The sequence below is a fragment of the Chaetodon auriga genome, chromosome 5, assembly GCF_051107435.1.
Source record: "Chaetodon auriga isolate fChaAug3 chromosome 5, fChaAug3.hap1, whole genome shotgun sequence".
NCBI lineage: Eukaryota > Metazoa > Chordata > Actinopteri > Chaetodontiformes > Chaetodontidae > Chaetodon > Chaetodon auriga.
The window spans coordinates 13,554,375-13,572,809 of record NC_135078.1 but is presented as its reverse complement, the minus strand read 5'-3'; the positions used below and the strand labels follow the sequence as shown (position 1 = coordinate 13,572,809).

Sequence of the window (18,435 nt, the reverse complement as noted above, 5' to 3'; positions counted from 1 at the left end):
ACTCGGAACCAATGACAGCCAGGCGAGGAGAGGCCAGCATCCATGGGTATGACTCGTACAGGACAATTTTCTCTTTATTTCAGTGATAGTCGGAAAATATTATTTAAAATGGAAATGTTAGAAACACAACCTACTTGGACTTATAAATACTGACAATGGTTTTCCAACAGTGTCACCTAACTATTCAAAATCTTTGCCCACGAATGCCGGTCTTTTCCCCTTGAATGGCGATGTCATAACCCGCCCTACTCTGCTTCTGATTGGCTAGTTCTCGTTGCGTTCATTGGTTGGGTTGGTTAGGTTAAGCGTGACGAGTGAGATTGGATAGGAAGAATATCAAGGCAAGCCAATAAGAGGGAAATTAGGGTGCATAATGCCTTCGCCATCCTAGGAAAAAAACCTGGCAGACGACTGTACTCTGTTGTTAACCTGAGGGAAAACAAAAACAAAAAAAGTTTAATATTTTAACCCTACCTCTTACTCGACCAGGGGCCCATCTTCAATGATATTGTCGTAATTTAATAGAGGTCTATTCTCCACCTTTTTTTCCAGCGGCGAATTCAAAGTTTAAGGGGCGGTCTGAGGGAATATTTGATTTTAACTTTGGTTTCATTGTTTTCAGTGCCAAGCGCTAAGCACCAGATGGAGACAAAGAGCAGTATTTGGTGTCTGTTTCGTGTTAAAAATCTAAATCAAATTTTGTTGACACTAAATGACTATATTTAATTTGCTGTCAAACTATTTGGCTTTGAGGCCTAGCCACAAAGCGAAACCTAGTACTTCCGGTCACGTCACTGTCTGATTTCATAATTAAAGCACGAGTCTGTTCCCCGAAAACCTGTCTTATTACCCATTACCTATCTGATTAATTTAACGTTTCATTAGTGGTAGTCTCCTCTAGTTCATCAAATGGAATTGTGTATGCCTTTTTTGGGCGCAGCGTTATGAGTTCATGGAATTAAGTTTATTTTGAAGGTTAATTGCCTTTGGACGGAAGTGAAATTGTAGTCTTTGCTGGAGCGGAAACACAAGCCAGAGCGAGTTGTACTCGCGGGAAAAATGGCGGAAACGTGTAGTGCCTTTACATTATCAACATCAGCGATTCACACCGTAACCTAATAAGCATCGTCCTGTGTTTGCTGGAATGCGTGAGTACATTAACCCCCTGAGCATTTTAGCAAGTTGAATTTTTCCACTTTTTCTTGTGATCATACAGTTGAGAGAGTTCGTGTCAGTTGAGATAGTAAACGGCCTGAACTCGTTTTACGACTCCGTCCTGTTGAACGCATATCGCTTATAGTACCACCGAGGCCCCAAGTTGTTTCTAACATACTGCCATTGTTGCACCGATGATTAAATGGATTTTCCTGTGGAACCTGAGGACAGCAGTACATCTGATGTTAGTGTTGTTAGTGCATTACTCTGTTGAAACCCTCAGTAGTGCACTTTATTTTACCTGTGGTAACAAAGTATTAACCTACTACAAGGCGCTGGTTTTGTACCTTGCACAATGCAATAATGTATACTTTCAACCCTCCAGGTGTCTCACAGATGTGTCTCTATATGTAAAACACTGGGTTTATGGAGGAAAGCAAGATGCAAGAAGGTATTTATTACAGTGAATTTTCTTGTAATATTCAGTGTTGTTTCAATGTATTGCATCAGATTGAGTATTCAGTGTTATTTCTTATTTACCCCCTCAGATTCCATGCACTTTTCCACCTCTGGACACAGGACACAGAATCAAGCTGTCACTCAAGAACCCCCAGTTGAGTCTTTCCAGTGTAACGACTGTACACTCATCTTCAAATCCAAGGTCTGCCTTTTGGAACACCTCAACAAGGCGCATGGATTAGATGTAGATGTTGCTCATGCTGGTTTAAATAACCCTGAAACTAGCAAAGTCAGCGCTGACAACAATAGCAACAGTTCAGGAAGTACTTTTGAAGACCAACACTGTGATTTTAAAGCTGATATTCAGGATGTTTTCAATGAACACGAGAAACATTGTCAAAATAAATCAGAGAACGAGAACATGGGAGGAAATCTAAGTGGTTCTGAAAACCCGGAGACCAAAATTCATTCAACAAACCAGCACAAAGAAGCTGCAGCAACAACAGAGATGTCCTCCGATTCTTCAGTTGTGCCTACCTCAAAGACTAAATGCATGCTCAACTCATCAAAGGATCTGAAAACATACAAGAGGCCAACCATGCAAACCATCACCAATTACTTTGCAGCATCCTCTGGATCAAATGGGAAACCCCCAGTGAAGTTAGCCGATAGCCCAGTGCTTCTGGATAGCACCAAAGGAACCCTGATTTTGAAAGAATCACCGTCGGACTCCAGTGGTGTGTTTAAAGTCACCGCAAAACCCACGATTGATATCTCCACATATGGTTCTTGTCGTTTTTTGTTAGATGACCACCTTCAAATTACTGACATGAAATCACCAAAGCCTGAGGAACAATTCAGAGAAACAGTTCTTAACAACGTTAGCAAGAGGACCAATAATGAACACTCAAAAAGTCCTCCTGCTAAAATAGCAAAGATAGACAAACAGAAAGCACATACGCAGACGCAACAACCGTCAAGCAACACAGACTTTTCATTTGAATTAAGCGAAGACGAAGAAGAAAAGAAGCTGAGACTTGGTATCAGAGATATGGAAGTTTATTTTTGCAAGCACTGTGACTACAATGATGTGAGCATCAGATGTGTGTCTACCCACTATCAGAATGACCACCCTTACGTAAGATATAACACTGCCTACATTGAGGATCGAAATGATCGGAGCGCTACCTTTCGTTGCCTGGAGTGTCCGGTTGAGTTTTTCAGTGTGGCTGACCTCAAGAGACACTACATGGAAAATCATCCAGAGGCCCCAAATGTATTCACGATGCAATCATGTGAGAGCAGTTTGGTCTTCAAATGTTTTGTGTGTCTATTTACCACCAGTACATTGAAGGTCCTGAAAGAACACTACAAGGACGAGCACCCGACACACAAAGTGGATAATTCCTTGATGTTCTGCAGATATTCAGCCAATAGATGCCAAGAGGGACCATTGCAGTTGAATGCATGTGAAACTGCAATCAGTCCACTAATACCACAAGGGATTTCTCATGAGGATGCCCATACACCATGTGAGGAAGTCAAAAATGAACTCTCACCACAACATCCCATCTCCAAAGGTTCAGACGTGGCATTGTATCATTGCAACAACTGCAAGTTTAGTCATAAGTCAGTTGTTGTTATGCATGTCCACTACCAGAAAAGCCACCCAGATGAAGAAGTCACAATTGACAGAATCAAACAGTCAGCTGATGTCACGTCACATACACGTTTGCTGATGGCGCCAGAGAAGTGTCCAAACTCTGTAGGATTAAGAGAAAAAATGACAGCTCAAAAAAACACCTCAGATTCTTCTAAGGAAACAAGAATAAAAGATGAAATTGCACAGCAGAAGAAGGTTTCATTGTCTTTGATAAATCCTACGCACACTCCAGAAGCTTCTAAGATTCAGTCAGAGTCTGCAAAAACTAAGGGAGTGGAATCTGCTGAGGACACAAAAAGAGGAAAGGCGTTGCCTTCCAAACGTTACAAGGAAAAGTCTACTAGAATGGACAGTTTATCCTTAAGATCGCCAAATGCATTGCTTTACTGCCGGTTTTGCAAATTTTCAAGTGCAAACATGAGGAGTGTTGTGGGTCATCATAACGCAAAACATGCTGCGCTGGCATCAACAGTTACTGAAGACATCTTAACTTATAGTGCTGAGGTGCGGAAGAAGAAACTTCAAAGTGAAACTGAGGCCTCAGCCGGAACTACATCTTCTGATTCTGAAAGGAGTAAACAGGTCGAGGTATGTACAGAGACAGAATTTCAACATGAAGAGGACGAGGCAACAGGAGCGTCTGAGAAGGAATTTAATCCTTATGCATGTGCAGAAGACTTGTTTTACTGTCAGAAGTGCAACTATGGGAATCCTTCTGTAAAAGGAGTATTGAACCATCAAGCCAAAGTTCACAAAACCGTTAGTTCCACCAGAGGATGCATTATGGAATACACAGCTTTGATATGTGCTGAAATTGAAAAATCTAAATCTAAATCTAAAGCAAAGCAGTTATCCTTTTTGACCGATCTACCTCTTCCCCTGGTGAACGAGGGTGATGACAATATGTTTTTCTGCCACTTTTGCAACTATAGACAGATAACTGTGGACCAGGTATTGCGGCATTACTTCAGAAAACACCAGGGATTCGTGGCTAAGCGTGAACAGATCCGTCTGTATACTTCTATGGTTCTGAAACAGACACAGACATCGCTCCAAAGAACAAGTGCAAGCCAAGAAGTCAGTCATGCATCCCTTGGGGAAAAAAGAGATAAAAAGACAAAGCTTGATAAAGTTTCGGCATCGCCTTCTGTGACAGCCCTGCAAACAAAGAGGACTCTTCAGTGCCATAGATGCGCATACAGTACGCAATATGTGTATCATTTGAAGAGGCATATTTGCAAAATCCACAAGTCCAGTTGCACACTCATGGATGTTTTAAGAGTGTGTTTTAAACAAGGAACCTTACAGTCAGGGTATCACTGTGAGTTGTGTGTTTTCTCTCACAAAAATGCAGCAGCTGTCTATGAACACTACCAGAAGAAACACCCAGGACGTAAAATAAGCCACGAGTACGTGACTACTCAGTTGTATATCGGCCATGAAACAAGCATTCCCACAATGAAGAAACCTCAAACACAGCACACTGCGGGAGTTGGTGATGGTGATGACACTAACGGCAGTCTACCATCTCAGAGATCTGGACAAAATGAAACCAAGACGTATTCTTGCAGAGCGTGTTCATTCAAAGGTAGCTCAGTGTCAAGGATCACAGACCACTACCGTGCTGTTCATCCTTGGTCTGTGAAAGAAGACGGCTCAGTCCTGGACATCATCAGCAGGAAGAGGCTGAGTGCAAATAAGCAGGTTGAGGACCACGATGAAAGGCCGGAGTCATGTGACACCTACCCTTCAGCTCCTGAACTCGACGACTTGCCTGGTTCATTTGAGGAAGCAGGATCTTCCGCAAGTCTCAAGTGCCCTCACTGCCCGGCCAGGTTTCCTACCCAGCGCGGTCTCAACACTCATTGTGGAATGAAACACAGAGAAGCTGAAGCTGAAAATTTAAATGAACAGCAAGAAGAGCAAGTGCAAATCCAAACACGTGTGCATGTCTTTAAGTGTCCACATTGCACCTACGTGAATACAAATTATCAAGGAGTTCTCACTCACTGCCAGATGAGGCACCCTGCCCTTTTTACCAGGGCAGACAGTCTTTATGTGGATGAAACACACTTATACAACTGGAAGGAGTGTTTGAAAAGAAAAGGTCCTGATTTGAAACTTTGTGGATACAAGTGTGAAACCTGCCCACAAATCTTTGCAACACAGGAGAAGCTGAACAAGCACTGTGAGAAGGGCCACAATGAGACTGTGGAGAAAACCGACCCAGGTCCTAAACCATCAGCTGTGGGTAAAAGCAAACAGTACAAGACCCACAGTAAACCGGGATCAGTATCGAAAGCTTCCTTTCTAAGTAAGAAAATATACGCAGCTATTAGATGCCAGTACTGCACTTACGGTTGCAGCACAAAACTTGCGCTTGATCGACACTTGCGTGTTCGCCACAACAATGAAACTGTTTCAAAGGCTCAAGGTTGTTTATATAAGTGTGCCCTGTGTTCCAGTTTCTTTTTGAAGAAAAGGCGTCTTGCAAGCCACTATGCTAAGATACATGGAAAGGAGGCCTTCTTGAAATACTGTGCACCGCTTTTCATACAGGTCCCCAAGAAGCCAGAGCCAGCAGTTCCTGACCGCCCTTTGACTGAGCAACCAGAAAACACTTCTGAGGCATATCAATCTAGTGCGATAGCAGAGGAAAACAAAATATTAATCTACAAATGCCCGGTTTGTCCCTATGTGAATGCCAGCTACCATGGCACTCTCACTCACTGCCAAATGAAGCATCCAGACCTCATAGCCAGGGCGGATGACCTTCAAACAGGTGAAATACTTGTAACCAACATGGTCAGGTGTACAGTGGGAAAAGGGTCTAATGAAAGAGGGTACATGTGTAAAAAATGTCCACAAATTCATGTATCGTTGAAGAAACTAAGAATCCACTGTCTAAGGGAGCACGATCAGGCAACAGCCTCTGAACATTCACATAAGATTGAAACTGAAAAACAACGTGAGCACAGCTCTCGGGGGTCAGTATTGGAGGCTGTCTCCTTAAAAAATGAAACATCACCAGTCAGCACCACAGAAATTGGCCTCAGTCAACAGTTGGGCACTGCTGAGTCAAACACAACATCAGCGCAGAGCAAGGAATCACAGTACAGGTGCAATCTTTGTACCTATATGGGATCGTGTCGAAAATACCTGTATTGTCACTACAAAAAGACTCACAAATTGGATGCACTGACCACATACAAGCTGCTAGAGAAGTATAGCCAATCTAAACACAACAAGCCCAGAAACCTGCCTGAAGCTGACTCTGAGGGATGCACATCTGTCGAATGTAAGATGTGTCCAGACTTAAAGTTTGACTCACCTCAGCTGCTTATCGCCCACTACAGTACTTTCCATAGCTCAGATGGCATATTGGACTTCATTGTATTATCAAAAGCATCAAAGAAAACCACAGGACTTTACAAATGTACCCTCTGCGAAAAACAAATAAACGGAATTAGGAAGTTGTGTCATCATCTGGATCGCCACAGAGCGAGGCAGAAGATGATGGCTGAGGCTGCAAAGAGGAAGGCATCATCCATCATTACGACACCACCAGAGGCCAAATCCATGGAAGTAAGTCGACTCTGCCAGTATGGTCCTCGATCCTTTGCATACACTTGTAAGTTTCAAATTTGTTGACTATTGCTGTGTTTAATTTTCAGTTCTACAGGGAGGATGAACTACCTGTGGCAGAAACTGTGGAGGCCCAGTGGAACGTGACACCAGTACAGACCTTCACTTATTCACCAGGTCCTCTGCCGTCCCCTTCAAAGCCCGCTGACCTGGAGCCGCCAGAGCTGGAATCAAGACAAGACAAACACAGTTGCAAACTGTGTGAGCGGAGATTCATCTCACTGAAAGGTTTGCGTTTACATGAGCGCAGCCATGCAGCCCTGGCAGCCATCAAGAATAAGCTGCGCCGCCTGTCTACCTCAGCAGTTAAACACAAGTAAGAAGAAGCCTTTGGTGATTTTCAGTCAGGAAGTCTAGGAGCAAAATGACCAGAGAGTCAGTCAGCTTTTATCTTTGTCTAACACTGTTCTTCGCAGTTCAGGCTGGCACACATTCAAAAAGCCTTACAAAGCGAATGAATACTCTCACACTATCATTAATGTAGCATTATTGGTACTTTGACACAAATCTGATGTCCATCATGTCGGGAACTCTGACTGAATGTCATTTATTTATGTGTTTTTTTTTGCCATTAACAGCATTAACAAATATGTCCTCTACAAAGAGGGGACTATGAGGCCTTTCCTCTGTAGCTGCTGTTCGTATCGGACGACCGTCATGGGCCTGTGGAAGAGTCATTTTCTTAAAGCACATCAAGGTGAGTAACCTGTATGTAACATGCTATTACCTACATTCAGCACATTGGTAACAGTATCAGGTTACCATGAAGCACCATATACTCTCTCTTTCATCTGAGAACAAATTGAATTATCAGAGAATTTGGAGGTTTTCTCCATCAGCATGTGGTACATTCAGGGACATCAAGGCAAACGTGTTTTTGCAGGTTTTTAAAAGTTACTGTTACTAGTATACACCCAGCTACCGGTTTATTAAGAACACCTAGCTAAGATCAACTCCCTCACATTTAATTGCCATTTATTGCCATCCTCCACAATAATCATAGCTCATAACTCTGAACATTGTAACTCTGAATGTTAGAAATAGTCCCACTCTGAATGTTTTTCTCGGATGTAAAAATTTCATCTTACAAGAAAGACTGGAGAAGTTGTGTGTGTTGTATATTCTCTGTTCTAAAAATTGTCCATTTAGCCATAAATGTTGCAGTCAGATTTAGAAATTTACCAGACAGTGTAGCCGACACACTAATTATTGACTTGACTGCACAGATTACACAGCACTCATACTGCTTTATTGCTAGTTTCTCTTTCATTCCATGTATGTGCTGCTGTTCAATGTCCAGATGTTGTTATGTATGCTGCTGGGACTGACAACCAAAATGAAGAGAGCGCTCACTGGGCTGGCACGGAGCCCCCTAGTTCATCAGAGGAGCTGAACAGATTACCTAAACTTGAAGAACCAGAAATAACTCAAAGCAAGTCAATCCCATTAAGTTTATAAATCCTCACATATATTACCGTCAAAATGTATATTAAGTACACCTGCATGAGTATCTATAGAGAGACTGCTTTATTGTACTTTGACAGAATCGCTGTACTTGGAGCACCCAGATGTGCAGAGGCAGTTGAACCACTTTAGCTTGGTGGCGCAGGCTGCTGCTCCATCTCAAGCAAATGTGCGAGAAACCGAGCTGCTTTACTGTGAAGTCTGCAGTTTCAGCACTGGACACCTGTCTAGTATACGACGGCACTACCTAAATCGCCACGGAAAGAAGATCCTCAGGTGTAAGGACTGCAGCTTTTTCACTGGTTCACGGTAAGTTGCAACCACCCTGAGTATTATTCTTTATGTGAAATGTTAACCTTTCATTTGGGATTTTTGTGACCGCAAACATCCCTCACGTTCTGTGACTGACATGTATTCTCATCACTCATTTCTCCTGCCGCTATTAGGAAAACCCTGGAGATGCACATGAAGAAGGGTCACTCTGCCTGCCAGTCAGAACCCACTCATCAGAAAGACCTCCGCTGCCCTTTCTGCCTCTACCAGACCAAGAACAAGAATAACATGATCGATCACATCGTCTTGCATCGAGGTAGGTTAGATGCAATATTCAGTGTTCCCACCCACCGATACCCTTATCTGCCACGTTGTGTTCAGTCTTTGTGTTTCTTTCGTTTTCAGAGGAGCGCGTTGTGCCAATAGAGGTGCGTCGCCCAAAGCTGTCTCGTTACCTCGAAGGCATTGTCTTCCGTTGCCACAAATGCACTTTCACAAGCGGCAGTGCCGAAAACCTGCATTTGCACATGACGAGGCACGATGACATCAAACCTTACAGGTGTCGGCTGTGCTACTTCGACTGCGCTCTGCTGAGCGACTTGGAGGCACACCTGAGTGATAAGCATCAGGTGAGGATTCATAGCTACATCGCTCTGCGCATCACTGAAATTCCTTTGCGTCTTAGTAACAAATTAGCCTCTGTGAATGTACTGGAATTTTATCCCCGGTGTGACACAGTCACCCCTTATTGACCAAAGAGCTCCTTGAACTGTGGAGCCTCAGGAACTAAACTAGCAAATGAAAGTCTCTTCCGCAAAGCCCTGCATTTGGGATGCATTTTTCTCACTTTGGTGCTCAGTCCTTTCACAGTGCTCCCCCCGTACCCTTACACCTCCTGCAAGTGTGCAACTCTGCAGACTTTGCATGAGGAAATAATCCTTCAGTGAAATAAACAAAATATGGAAGGTTTCAGTGAGATAATACCATTTAAATTTCAAACACACATCTGCACTGTGTATGTGTAGGTTTTTTTGTTTCATGAAGGCATGATTGATTTTTCTTCAACAGAACTGTCTTATAAACAAGGAGTGCATAACAATCACTCCATTCAGTTATTTATTTATTCTTTTGTGCAGGTTGTGAGGAATCATGAGCTTGTGGGTCAGGTCAGCCTTGATCAGCTAGAGGCAAGGGTTGGCCGGATGCCAGAAGAGGACGAGCAATCTTTGTCTAACTTGGAGCACCACGAACATGAGGATGTAAAAACAGAAGATTTTGATACAGACTATAATGAAGCTCCACACGAGACACAAGATAAGAGGCCAACAGAAATTAACATCGGGGAGATTGTGACCCTGCAGATCGAGGGAGACAATCTGAAGCAAGAGCAGGATGACGAGAATGGAGACGAAGAAAGCTCCGCCAAGAGCTCTGTATTAGACCCTCAGTACGAGAATATGAACACCGCTGTCCAAGAGAAGCACGAGCTGGACCCACAAGAACGAGCAGAGATCCCACTCTTGCCAGACATTGGAGGTGGACAGAAGATAGCAGATACAGCAGGGCAAGAAGCTGGTGAAGGGAACAGTGCAGACATCCAATATGACGATGGCGTTTGTCCAAAGAAAGAGACAAATGAGAACCAAGCCCAACCCAAACTCAGAGATAGCGAGGACAGCAGTGTAACAGTGCCACAACAAAAAGAGGAAGCAGCAGGGGGGAGCTCGGCGACACACGGTAAGTCAGCTGAAAAAGCACAGGCCCACAAGCGACACATTAAGGCACTAAAGCATAGAACGCTGAACATCGAAGCGAGGGTGGAAGATGATATACTGCGTCACATCCTGCTGCTGGATGAGGATGGCGGCATCCGCAAGAGAGACAAGAAGGCAGCTCAGGACAGAACGATAAAGACGGAGCAGAACACTGAGTCCGAGGTTAATGTTCTGCGTGAGAATCTGCTGCTGGGTGAAGAAGGCGGCTTCACTTTGGTCCACAGCCAAAAAAATCACACACATATGGAGACAGTTTCAGCCTTTGCAAGGAAAAGTTGTGGGCAGGCAAATAGCATCAGGACTCATGAGCGTCTTCCAGTTGAACAACACCTGCTAACCCTTACACCCAACTGTGGCCAGTTTAAGATAAACCACAAGGAGATCTTAGGTGTCTCATTTAGAAGCCGCAAAGAGGAAAATCCGACAAGCAGTGAGGAGGTAAGAGACCCTTATGGGGAAATGCCAGTACTTGAGAATGAGTATCTCAGAGAAGAAATGCGCCCGATTGGTAGTTGCAAGGAGGAAGATCAGAATGATCCTCTTGAGCAAAAGCAGGACAAGGAAGACGAGATGATCAGTGAAGATGAGAAACGAGGCACAAATCAGGGACGTCAGGAGGGTGACGGGACAATGGAAGCTGGCAGTCCACATGGGCCCAAAGGTGAGAGTGAACTGATCATAATGAATCAATGAAACAGCGTGTAACACCCCCCTAAGATCATTTCTCTTGCTCTTCAGGTGCACCGACCACCTCGGATGGAGCCGCTGGAGTCCTGATTCCAGCAGCTACAGGGGAAAAAGTGTTTACCTGTGAGTTCTGTGGACGAAACCTCACAAACAGCTCTGAACTGGAGCGTCACGTCATGCGACATGGAAAATAATGTTTTTCTTTATGTTACGGAGGGTTTCCATTGTTCGTTTTTGTGTTTCTTTTCATGAACGACCCTCTGCTTTCAAACTGTGCTGTGTATGTTTGAACAGCCTGGTTCCAGTTTATTAAGATTTAGTAGATTTTAAACATTTTCTTCATATTTTTATTGTACAGCTGTTAATGATAAGAAATTAATTTGTGCGATCCAATAGCTAAAATTTCAGAACCAATTTGATGACTGTCATCATTCGGCTTTTATTGACAGTTGTTTTGTTTAAAGATGCTGAAGAATATCCATGAATAACAATCATGTATATTTCCTTCTTTTTTTTGTCTTTCTAAAAATATTCCCATTCTTTATGTCAAGGGAGATATTAATCTGAGTTTATTACTGTAAAACATGCAAAAATCTTGACACTGTGAACTACTGTTACCTATAAACTGGTATTGAAAGGACGTTCAATGCTGGGACCTGAACTGACCTCATTATCATTGACTGTGGAAAAACTTGTGCTGCCTTAAGGTTCTGTTGCGTATTTAGGTTGTTGTTTACCTTGCCAACAAGCAAGTAAATGGGCTATATTCACAAAACTAACAGTATGTAGTTTGACATTTTAAGATATTCTTGTTCTTTCTGTGTTGATGGTCTGTGTTACATACGTTTGCTTTTAAGCCGTTTTTTGTTGCAAGTCATTTACTTTTGGAATAAACTGAAAGTGTTGCTACACCTATGTGTCTTTTCCTGATGTTGTTCTGCTGTTGAGTGGATTATAGGGTGACCGTGTGCTTCAAACCCTCATACTGGAACCCATAAGGTAGAGACACACTGGATCTGTTGAGGGATGTCAAGTCCACAGACAGCAGGAGATCCATTAATTGCAGCTCATGAAGGATATGGCTCAGGGAGTTGATGGGCCATCAGTGTATCTGATTCTCCATTATGACTCGCCCTCAACTTTACGCATTTGAGTCTGACCACTATTGTGCACCAGGCTTATGAAAATCTGATCAAACTGTCAAAGCAGGCAAAGTTGATAAAATCTAATAAATTAATATTAAATAATTAAAATTTTCTTAATGCATTGCCTATTTATTTATTTATTTATTTTGTTTACAGAAAGACATTTTAGTGAACTGTTTATCTGCTCTACCATAAAGTTTATGGCCCCTGTTGGAAAACGGATGAGCCAAAACTAAGCACCGCCCAGCTGGCTCCACGTCATCCTCCAGGCGGACCGTTCAGGGGTCCGGTGCGTTCAGACCTGTACTCGTCGGACTCAGTTCGTCTGGACCTTTAAGTGTACTGCAAGTTCATGCGCGTGCACACGTACGCAATTGTGCACGCGCCAGAGGCGTTTACCTGTCGTCAGGATGCGGTCAGTCACGTCAGGGCTTAAAGACACCTGCAGAGCGCACCTTACGACGCCGTGAATGCAGCATTTCGATGCCGCGGCTACCTTAAAAAGGAAGCAGCAGCTAAACCCCCTGGAGCTGTTTAGAAAATACCGGCTGTCTCTTCAGGATGGCAGCTCATTGTTAGCATTTGACTCACTGCCTGGCAACAGCCTTGACATTCATTGATTGATTGACACGAACAGTGTCAACGACAAATCAGTGTTGAATTCAGTTGCACTGTTTATGTTTTTACATGGGTTAGGACACTTCAATTATTAAATGTGATTAAACTAAATCTTATAATTTCCAGACTATCATAATATTACATTATGTTTGGTGAAGAAAAAACGTAAATAGCCTAACGTAAAAGCATCAAACAGTGTTTCACGTGTATTGAACGTTTTATTGGTATTGAACCATGTTTTGTATGTCGGCAACTGGAGCAACATACAAAAGTCTCACCATGCTTGGCTCTTAATGTTATTATTAAAGTGTGATATTTCTGGATCCTGTATGACAAATACGTTATAGGATCATCCTATTATTCTGTATTGTATTAATTCACAAAAAAGGAAAGAGAAACGAGGCAGCAGCGTTAGTCTGTCTCGCCCACAGTCTGATCCCGTCCTGCATTGACATTCTCAGCCACCTCACAGAAACTCGCTCCTCTGTTTCTCCTCACATATCTCCCCGCCACCCTTCCAGGTTTGCACAGCGTCTTGCGAAGAGCCGGTAAGGGCCAACAAATCCTGAACGAGGGTAGAAGGCGGAAATACGAGCTGATGAGAATCACCTGAAGGCAGCATTTTCGTCTGCATGCGTTGGTTACGACACATTCTTGTCATCCAAATGTAAGAGGACACCGCTTCCTGGTGTGGACTAATAATGGACCGATGAAAGCGAGAGAGAAGGTGTATGTGCTCGAGTCGCTGTGATCCGTTGTGTTTTACGAGTCTGCGGAAACATTGTGAGTATAGAAGCTGTCAGAAGGTTTCTGAGGTTTCTGTTCGCTTGGTTTAATACATTAGTTAATGTCCGGGAAGAGGTGATGCTCATGAATGTTGATCAGACTCACTGGATCGATACCGGACTCCACAAACTATTTGTTGGGAATGTGGTCATTATTAGAGCGAAACTACCGGTTTCAGAAGTAATCCCTGTTAGGAAATGTTTGCATGTCAGTGCGTTCGCTGAGGACGTCATGCAGGCTGGGATCCACTTTGAGCTGAGCTTTTACAGTAGTTGTTTCCTCCTTCCTTGAGTTCCACCTTTTCTTTGTCTTCCTCATGACTTACTGTAAGAAGACTGGAGACTGGTTGGATGTGGGAGATGTTTATGGCTTTGCAGTAATTTACACAATTTACAAATGTATAAAAGAAATTTATAAATGCAAACCAAATTCTAATCTGAATTTTGTCCTTAAATGCCTATTTAGGTTCAGGAGTTTGGTTCAAATTAGGTTCAAATAGCATTGTCAATTATTAGGAAACTGCATACCTGGAAAATGAAGGTGTTGTGGTACCGTTTCTTGAGGTCGTAGTTATTTTGACGTCAGCGCTGCTCTTCTTTGACTTACGAACAGGAACAGAGGAGACAGTGTTCAGTTGGAGGAATGTCAGCCATAAACAAATCTGCAGAGGATGGAGGCTCCTTCTCGTCAAAGGTCATCAACATTGTGTTCATCATCCTGCTGCTGGACCTGCTGGGATTTACTCTGATTCTACCTCTGCTGCCTTCCATTTTGGACCATTATGCACAAACAGGGGTTAGTTTTTATTCTAGAAAACAGTGTGACAGCAGTGTGATGTCTTGAAATACACATTTCAAAAACACAAGGCTTATTTGAGTTGTGTTAAGAAGAAGTTTAAACAAAGGACTTTGAATCGATGTATTTGACACACACTGCGCAGAATTTTATGCACATTGTCTCTCACATCCACTGAACAAAGGGGGCTTTGTGTGAAGAATCTGTTCCGTAAAAATCATAACCAGCTCATGACTGATTAGATTTGTAGTCATGGGCTGTGTCTGAGTGTTTGTCTGAATGCTGACTCATGCTGAACTGACCTCTTAAGTCGTGTTTGTGTTGTCCCTGTGTGATGTATTTTTCTCGTTGGACAGGATGCCATATATCAGTCTCTGCAGAGTGTTGTGGACTGGTTCAGGGAGGCTGTGGGGATTCCTCTGGAAAAGAAATACAACACTGTCCTGTTTGGAGGTATATTGGATTGATTTTAACATCTAGTGCAGCTTATGCAGAGCTCTACTTTTTGTGCCAATATGATCAATTGAAACGTAGAATTTTCTTGATGCAAAGAAATCGCATTCATTTGCGTGTTCCTTAATTTGCCTTTCAGGTCTGATCGGGTCGCTGTTTTCTCTGCTGCAGTTCCTGTTGTCACCTATAACTGGGGCTCTGTCAGACCAACATGGCAGACGACCATTGCTCATTCTTACCACAGTGAGTAAAACGCCACTTTACGCCACTTTTTTGTGACTTTACAATAGTCTTATTCTTCTCACATGAAAGCCTTATAGAAAAGAGCAACAGTGTAACAATGTCATTATTGCTTGGTAAACACAGTCAGTCACTTGGCTCCGTTCGAACCTTGCAGCCTTGCCATCAGCGCTGATTCATTTGGGTCTAATTGGGTGCCTTATGTTCCAGTTAGGGCTGATGTCCTCCTATGCGGTCTGGGCCGTTTCCCGGAGTTTCAGCATGTTCCTTTTGTTTCGAGTAATTGGGGGCATTTGTAAGGGCAACGTCAGCCTCTGCACCGCCGTCGTGGCCGACTTGCCTTGCCCGAAAGCACGGAACCGAGGAATGGTAGGCATGGACTTTGTTTGGCCACAGAGATTCATGTGTGAAAACAGGCTCTGCTGGTTTTCTGTCCCTTCTTTTCCTCAGGTGTAGCATTAGGGTCACAGTGATATGCAGCAGAATCTTTAATTATGGCTCTCACCCTCACATTTCTTTGTTGTGCATAGTTTTGCTGATTAGCCAGTTAATGCCTTTGTAATCGTAAGTCAGACTTGATAAGGCCTTCAGATAAATGTCCTATGTAAAAAAAACAAACAAAATCAAACTTAAACTTTCTCACCATCAGGCCATGATTGGCATCGCCTTCTCCTTGGGCTTCACTGTGGGACCTCTGATGGGCGCCTACTTCGCCGTCAGCTCCAGAACAACAGGAAGTGTCTTCTACCAAACGCCGGCTCTGCTCGCTCTGGCCTTCAGTGTTGCTGATCTGCTGTTCATCTGGCTGATGCTGCCAGAGACGCTCACAAAGGATGTCAAGGTTGGTTAGTTAAACTGAAGGGGCAGAAATTATTTTTGCCGCAAACAAAGTGTTTTCTCTGTTTCTCTCTGTTAGGCTGAAGTTATGGGGGGAGCTATGCTGGGAATCGCTTTATGAGCTAATAGCAATGATAACTGTGTAAGCTGTCATTCGCTAATGAGTACTGCAAAGCTGTGAGAAGAGTGTTGGAGCTGCACATGCTCACACAGAAGAGGTCTAATCAGGCAACATGAGTGAAAACACCTGTGTGGCTTTGAAACACATTATTCAAATATGTCAAAACGCTAAAATCTGAAATCGTCTACATCTAATTTTTCCTCTTTCATTCTAGGCTTCATCCTCAGGGTTTGGGGACTCCAGTGACCTTATGAACCCATTATCTTTATTCCATTTTTCAGCCCTTACCAAGACAACAGATCCACCTTCAAAAGAAAGTGAGTACAGGACTCCACTGTGAGGCAGACGCTCACACCCATTTGACCCATTTATAAAGCGTGATTGAACCTTGGCACACAGATTCAAGCTGGAAATGTCTTTGCAGGCATGCAGAAGCTTCAAGTGTTGGGCCTGGTTTATTTCTTCTACCTCTTCCTGTTCTCTGGTCTGGAGTTCACGCTGAGTTTTCTGACTCATCAGCGCTTCCACTTTACAAGGTATGAACTCAAAGGTAAAGCGGTGTTACAGTAAACCCACCTGAACAGCAACCTTGTGATTTTTACGACTCTTTATCTCTCATTAGTATGCAACAGGGAAAGATGTTCTTCTTCATTGGTGTCATCATGGCTTTGATCCAAGGGGGTTATGCTCGCAGAATCAAACCTGGGCACCATATCAAGGCTGTTCGTATGGTAGGAGTACCTTCTGTTGACATGACAAATAGCTTTACAGTGATTTACTCTTCATTCAGCTGAAAACACATGGTGCACAACTGAACCGTGTTTCTCCTTTTTAGGCAATAATGACATTAGTCCCAGCATTTATTCTCATCGGGCTCTCATGGAATATAACCATGCTTTACGCTGGTTTGGCGCTATACTCATTTGGTGAGCTCATTTTACACTATATGACATGTTAAGATGAATTAAAGCCTTTAATGCACATCATTGCAGCTATAATGTATCTCAAGAGGTTAAAGGTTAAATGGAAACACACCACCAATCACATATGTGAATTCAATTGTCTATACGGCAGGATAATATCCACAGATAATGAATATTATTAATGGTATGAAAATGTCCCTTATGTCATTCCTTTTGTTACAGCGGCTGCGATAGTAGTCCCGTGCATGTCAACGCTTGTGTCCAACCATGGTGAACCTCTTATTCATTCTTATTTATTGAAACTCACAAAGCATTTTGATTTTATCTACAACGTGCACACTGACACTGATTATCCACTGTGGGTTTTCCTCCAGGATCAGCCAATCAGAAGGGCACAGTGATGGGGATTCTGCGTAGTTTGGGCGCTCTGGCCAGAGCTCTGGGACCAGTTGTGTCATCCTCCAGTAAGGAAGACCGATGGCAGTAATGGCTGCTGAAATCTGAAATTTCAAAAACAGGGTATAGAGACATAGTTTATTTTGCTTGTTAAAAAATGTAACATTTTTTCCATTGTGTTTTATTCACAGTTTACTGGATAGCTGGAGCTCAGACCTGTTTTCTTCTCACGTCAGCCTCTTTCATTATCCCTCTGGCTCTCCTGAGAACTGCAGGGAGGCTAAAGGAGGAGTGAGAGACACAAAGACTTGAAAGAGACATTCTCACATGTTGGAGTTTCAATGAATGTTATAATGTTTACATCTGCCGGGAAAAAAAGCACTGACTTATTACTTTGAGATGTACACTTTTTGCGCTGTTCTCCAAGAATCATCGCCTGAACCAAAATAATACAAGAGGACAATGCACATGCCAAAACAGAGGGAAGGTACTGTTCAAATGTGGAATGAGTGGAGCCTTTTAACAGCACATGTTGACCTGTGCAGACTGTGAAATTCATGTGTTAGGGTAGGTTACAAATATGTTAATATGTTCATTTATGCTTGTGAAACATAGATATCATTTTATACTGCAATATTTTATCAATCACTCAGATTTTGTGTTTTACAAAATAGCATTTTATTTTAGCTCAAATGTGGATATTCTATTTTCTTGTAATTAAAAAAAGGATATAACAAAGTCTGTATATGCAAATGTCTTAATATTTTGCTTAAAGAGTGTACAAAAATGTTTTCAATGAACTTTATTTCTGTGGTGATAAGTTACTAACTACATTTATTCTACTCAAGTAAATCTTTGAGGTACTTTCCATTTTATGCTATTAGTGCATACATTTCACCCCATAATATGCATCTGACTGCTAAAGTTGCTTTTGCAGAACACGATGTCTCATGAAAACATGTGATCCAACCATGAAATAAGGTGCATTTCTCTAGATTAA

The 18,435-nt window shown here is 42.7% G+C and overlaps 2 protein-coding genes across 3 annotated transcripts; both read left to right on the top strand.

Annotated features, from left to right (window-relative positions):
• Positions 1-19: 19 nt before the first annotated feature.
• On the top strand, positions 20-12,032 carry LOC143321178 (zinc finger protein 462-like). 2 transcript variants are annotated; one of them, XM_076731357.1, is made up of 11 exons: positions 20-46; positions 1,541-1,606; positions 1,704-6,862; positions 6,952-7,238; positions 7,501-7,619; positions 8,223-8,354; positions 8,467-8,695; positions 8,833-8,975; positions 9,065-9,288; positions 9,796-11,095; positions 11,173-12,032. In XM_076731357.1, the coding sequence occupies exons 2-11, from the start codon at positions 1,582-1,584 to the stop codon at positions 11,313-11,315; spliced, it is 7,761 nt and encodes a 2,586-aa protein (XP_076587472.1). In that variant the 5' UTR covers positions 20-46; positions 1,541-1,581; the 3' UTR covers positions 11,316-12,032. The 2 variants fall into 2 exon arrangements, with proteins under 2 accessions (XP_076587472.1, XP_076587471.1); XM_076731356.1 differs by lacking the exon at positions 20-46 and adding an exon at positions 1,030-1,148.
• Positions 12,033-13,549: 1,517 nt separating this feature from the next.
• Positions 13,550-18,217, top strand: LOC143321051 (major facilitator superfamily domain-containing protein 10-like). The gene is made up of 13 exons (XM_076731165.1): positions 13,550-13,667; positions 14,283-14,465; positions 14,822-14,918; positions 15,058-15,161; positions 15,369-15,527; positions 15,808-15,999; positions 16,331-16,433; positions 16,541-16,652; positions 16,739-16,847; positions 16,952-17,042; positions 17,262-17,309; positions 17,414-17,503; positions 17,627-18,217. Exons 2-13 carry the CDS (start codon positions 14,313-14,315, stop codon positions 17,728-17,730), a joined length of 1,362 nt encoding a protein of 453 aa, XP_076587280.1. The 5' UTR covers positions 13,550-13,667; positions 14,283-14,312; the 3' UTR covers positions 17,731-18,217.
• Positions 18,218-18,435: the final 218 nt, after the last annotated feature.

Bases quoted from the DNA above. Each gene is read 5' to 3' on its own strand.
- LOC143321178 (XM_076731357.1), top strand. From the start codon at position 1,582: ATGGAGGAAAGCAAGATGCAAGAAG. The intron at 7,620-8,222 runs GTGAGTAACCTG...TTCAATGTCCAG, and splicing joins TTTTCTTAAAGCACATCAAG to ATGTTGTTATGTATGCTGCT. The intron at 8,976-9,064 runs GTAGGTTAGATG...TTTCGTTTTCAG, and splicing joins TCACATCGTCTTGCATCGAG to AGGAGCGCGTTGTGCCAATA.
- LOC143321051 (XM_076731165.1), top strand. From the start codon at position 14,313: ATGTCAGCCATAAACAAATCTGCAGAGGATGGAGGCTCCTTCTCGTCA. The intron at 15,528-15,807 runs GTAGGCATGGAC...TCTCACCATCAG, and splicing joins AAGCACGGAACCGAGGAATG to GCCATGATTGGCATCGCCTT. The intron at 17,504-17,626 runs GTAAGGAAGACC...TTTTATTCACAG, and splicing joins ACCAGTTGTGTCATCCTCCA to TTTACTGGATAGCTGGAGCT.